At 33.2% G+C, this 4,513-nt stretch overlaps 1 protein-coding gene across 3 annotated transcripts; it reads right to left on the bottom strand.

The window, feature by feature from the left end:
• Positions 1 to 1,720: 1,720 nt before the first annotated feature.
• On the bottom strand, positions 1,721 to 4,513 carry LOC105788436 (protein WEAK CHLOROPLAST MOVEMENT UNDER BLUE LIGHT 1). Of its 3 annotated transcripts, XM_012615340.2 has the most exons (3): positions 4,255 to 4,395; positions 3,677 to 3,812; positions 1,721 to 3,200 (listed from the first exon to the last, which is right to left on the bottom strand). In XM_012615340.2, the coding sequence occupies exons 2-3, from the start codon at positions 3,776 to 3,778 to the stop codon at positions 1,857 to 1,859; spliced, it is 1,446 nt and encodes a 481-aa protein (XP_012470794.1). In that variant the 5' UTR covers positions 3,779 to 3,812; positions 4,255 to 4,395; the 3' UTR covers positions 1,721 to 1,856. The 3 variants fall into 3 exon arrangements, with proteins under 3 accessions (XP_012470794.1, XP_012470793.1, XP_052483237.1); XM_012615339.2 differs by lacking the exon at positions 3,677 to 3,812 and having other exon boundaries at positions 4,255 to 4,513; XM_052627277.1 differs by lacking the exon at positions 4,255 to 4,395 and having other exon boundaries at positions 3,677 to 4,211.

Genomic DNA, 4,513 nt, shown 5'->3' with positions numbered 1-4,513 from the left:
ATATGTATAAGGGTATAATATTTTACATGAATTGACACTTGTATGCATCATGCTATAAGTTATGATAAAATATGCCCCATTGCAATTGACTTTTGGTCATGAGTCAAATACAATCCATTTTAGATTTTTTTAATATATAGCATATATTCAAGTTGCACTATCAGAATGCACAAAATGGATATTCATATAAAGTTGAGAGTATATATTAATTATAAGTCTCATTTTATTATTAAATGTTTTGATCGAATTTGAGATTCAATTATGACAAGGTTTGGTGATTAAAACTTTGATTTAACAAGTTTTCCCAACATTAAGGCATAGAAATAATAGCGGTATGAAATAAATTACTTGGAATGAATTATCATTATCTATATTCCCTTATAAAGTAATTCAAACTAGAAGTCCAAAAGGATAATTAATTTTATTGCAAGTTAGCTGCCAAATGTATTTACTAACCTTATGAGAATAACCAAGTATATACCAACAAATGTTTTGATTTGAAATTCGAGTAGAATTAAATTCGAGAAGTTTCTAAACCATTCGTCCAAACATCTAAATGTATAAAACCAGTGGGATGCAAATAAGTAGTTTTGCGAATAAAATAAGGAAATGAAGCTTTTCGTTAAGTCCTAGTATTGATTATGAAAAGATATAATATTCTTTTGTGATAGATGCAATAAACCTTTAGATATCTTATTAGTCGACAATCTATGAAAATTTGATATGTATCTATTGAATGTTGTTAGAACATTTATACTGAATCACTATATAGTGAAGTTTATATTGAAATCCTTGAAAGATTTAAAATCTTTGGAAGTATATAGAAATTCTCGGAAATTGTTAAATATGTTTGCGTAAATATTTATATGAATTGAAATTATTTGAAACTATGTGGTAAATTCAACTCGGTGAATAGTAGTCGAAGGAAGATTATAAAATGATGTAAAAATACCTATATGTATTTTTATAAAAGGATCATGATCAAAGTTTGCTATAGTTATTGTCAAACCTCCTGAAGAAATTAAAATATATTTCCCCAAAATTCTTCCTCACTCATGACATTCAGAAGAGTGACGATATAAATGTTTAGCAAATATGTTCAAGTGATCATTTGAAAAGCTAGTATTCGAGATTTTAATATGTAAAATTTGAGATATCATGTGATACTGCCATGAGGGGGAGTTAGTAAGTGTTGTACTCTTTTTTCCTTAACTAATGTTTTGGCTTATTGGGTTTTTCTAGTTAGGGTTTTAGTGAGGTAGAATATTAAGTGTATTATAGATATATGTATTTTTTTTTCCTTCACTAAGAATTTTTTTTTCCCATCCAAGGGGGAAGTATTATAAATATTTTATTATTTATTTTATTTATACTATAAATATAGATTTTGAAGATGCATTATAAATATCTCTATTCTAGAATAAAATACATATATTTCTCTTTTATTTTATTTTATAACAATAACCGTATTAATTTAATGGTGATACAAATGGTAACTATCGTAGGGAATATTAGTAGAAATCCCTATTCCAATCCACTCTTAGATAATAATTTTAGATTTAGATACCTTAATTCATTAACAGTTTTATTTTTAAAAATTTAATAAATTTAAATATTCAGTTTTCTTTAATTCCTTAAAGTGTTTACACGACTGTTATGCATTTTCTACTGTCATGCAAAACCAAGTTAAAAAGTATTGTAATCAAGTACAAACATCATAATAGATTTACCATTATGGATATAATATCTTCCATGAAAATGGACCAACATGATAATTTCAGTCTTTAGAACTGGCAGCTTTGAACTTTTTTATCTATCACTCACAACTATATATATTTCTGAAAAGTTTTCTTACACTAGAAGTTCATGTTAAGAACTTTACCCAATGGCTGATGTTTTGTGGGTAACTTTTCAATGGTGGGCAGACAGAACTCTTTAGGTGCAGACTCCTCTCTTAAGGCAGCTAAAGCAGCTCTTCTTCTCTGCTTTTGTAATTGCCACTTCCTCAGCTGTTCCTCTGCTGTTGCTTTGGCTTTCTCCGCTGCTTCTGCCCTCGTAGCCGCTTGTTCTGCTCGGTTCCGGAACAACCCGATTTTCGCCATTGCAACTTCCAATTGTTTCTTCAAAGCTTCAACTTGGTTCTTGCTTACTGACTCTGTGGTTAACTGATCAAAACCTTCTGCTGAAGACCTTGAAAATTCATCTGCCTTCTCAACTTTTCGGATCAAAGAGTTGTATTCTTCGACCGAGATCATTATATGATCAACACACTTCTCTGTTTGAACAAAATGGTGTGAAACTTGTGCATCATTCTTCAGGTTCTTTGCCACTTGATTAGCATTTTCCAGTTCAAGTTTTAATCGTTTAAGTTCCGTTTCCAACGCCTCAATATAAAATGCTTGATCTGATATCTTTCTTTCCTTGAACTCCAAGTCTTGTTTTATTTGGTTTAGATCAATTCCGCCGTCCAAACTAGCATTCTCCATTGAATTGAGTACATTACTTACCTGCTCAAGCTTTGCCTGCAATGACTCGATATATGCGGTCTTGGCTACGAGCTTATTCTCGAGTTCTCGAATTGTTTCCAACTGTTTTCTCAGATCTTCCATCTCTTCTTGTGCTTGAAATGCTGTCGCCTTCATTGCCTCCATTTCAGCATCTTTCTCAGACACAACTCTGCACTTTTCATTCTCAGCTTCAGTGGCAGAAAGCTGCGAAATAAGAACAGCATCGTGAAGCTCCGCAATGCGCCCTAAAAGTTTTTCAGATCTTTCCATTTCCATGTTAGCGGAGACTTCCATAATTTCAGCTTGCGTAATTGCCTTGATCTCTAAATCTTTTGCAGCAGCAAGTTGTGATTCCATATTAAGTACATCAGCTTGTGTAACCTTCAGCTCATTTAAAACACACGAAAGCTGCTCGCGCACCTTTGCTGTTTCAGACAACTGATCTACCATCCCTTTCGTCTTCGATTCGAGTTCATCGACCCGATTCTTGAATTCATTGCATTCTTCTATATATCTATCTCTCTCGTGCTCGGAGTTCCTTAGTAGGACAGCAAGTTCTTCTGCTGTTTTCTTGTAGTGTTCTAGTTGAAGAAGAGCCTGCATGTATGCAGAGTCCTTTGCTTCTATTTGCAGCCTGTAGTTGGCCAATTCCTTCTCTAACCCTTCGGTGTTTTTCTCTTTTTCCATATCTGACTGGCAAAAGAGGAAGAAAGACGTAAGAAAAAGCATATTCACTGACAAGAGTTGAATATCTATATGGTACTCGCACTCGGGGTGTGAGTGTCTAATATGGTTTGAAAGGTTTTTCATGTATTTAAAGAATCTTTCGAGAATTATATCCCTAAACCAATGCTGGACGTCACACACAAATGATTAAGGAAAATGAAAAAGTCGGAGCAATCCTCCGATAGGTATATGGGGTAAGAAAAACTTAATTTGTGAGTCCCCGTGTGTGATATCCAACCGTGATACACGATGTTATCCAGACACTTGCAAAGTATTAATGTCCGAAACCTGTATCCGATACATATTCAAATATAGATATGGGGTATGAAAAACTTATAAAAAGGAACTGAACAGATTCATGTCAGACGTATCCGCTTAACATAGATATAGGGTTTTATGAGTTGCAAAAGCTTTGAATACCATAATAACAACCCAAATCTTACATCGCTGCTGCTTGACCGGCGTCTCAACTGATCACTTTTTTCACCAAATAAAGATATTGCAACTTTAACAGGTTCAATAGGTTTGGTATCAATCTCACCCATTTGCGAAACGCCGCAAAGTGTTCCGTACTAAAAACTGTGAAACCAGAAAAACACTAAAATGGGTCTGAAAGAAATGCAGATAAATTGAGAATTCATATTTATTTAACTTAAAAGTGTGAGTCTCGAATATGGATATTTGAGATGAGTTTAAAGAATCTTTGAATATATGTTGGACTTGGTAAAGAAAAATACCCAGAGCAAGGAGTAACCGCCCATCAAGACTAAAGAATCCGAAGCAGCAGAGGGAGTATAGAGATGATATTAGGATTCAATTTTAAAAACACTGGAATTTCGAAAGATGTATGGCGCTTTAGGAACTCAAATATAAATAAATACTTGGGCAGAAAATTTTATTTTCATTAATAATTTCAAAATTCATTTGAAACAACCATTGATTTAGCTTACATAAAGTTTGATCAATCGCATGTAGGGAAAAAACATTGTAAGATTAAAAAGAAACTTGAGAAAGAAAATACCTGGAATTGGTGGAAACTGAAGTGCAAGGAATATGCAGAGGAAACAGTGGTTTTGAAAAGAGAGAAAGACATTGAAGTTTCATAGAACAAATACATTGTTTTTGTCAACGGAGAAAACAATGTCAGCCATTTTTGTCTGAGATGAAAATGTTTACAAAGTTGCTGATTTCCATCCATTCTCAACCTTTCTTGGAACGATTGAGATCGACAAAACCCCTTGTTTTGCTTCTTTTTTTCTTTCTTTTTTTTCAAAACTTCG

The sequence above is a fragment of the Gossypium raimondii genome, chromosome 2, assembly GCF_025698545.1.
Source record: "Gossypium raimondii isolate GPD5lz chromosome 2, ASM2569854v1, whole genome shotgun sequence".
NCBI lineage: Eukaryota > Viridiplantae > Streptophyta > Magnoliopsida > Malvales > Malvaceae > Gossypium > Gossypium raimondii.
This window is presented reverse-complemented; position numbering and strand designations above follow the sequence as displayed.

What these genes read in the sequence shown, in the direction of transcription:
- LOC105788436 (XM_012615339.2), bottom strand. Translation starts at nt 4,431, where the DNA reads ATGGATGGAAATCAGCAACTTTGTAAACATTTTCATCTCAGACAAAAA. An exon ending in TCAGTTTCCACCAATTCCAG is followed by an intron (nt 3,201 to 4,254) that starts GTATTTTCTTTC and finishes CTCTTTTGCCAG; the next exon opens with TCAGATATGGAAAAAGAGAA.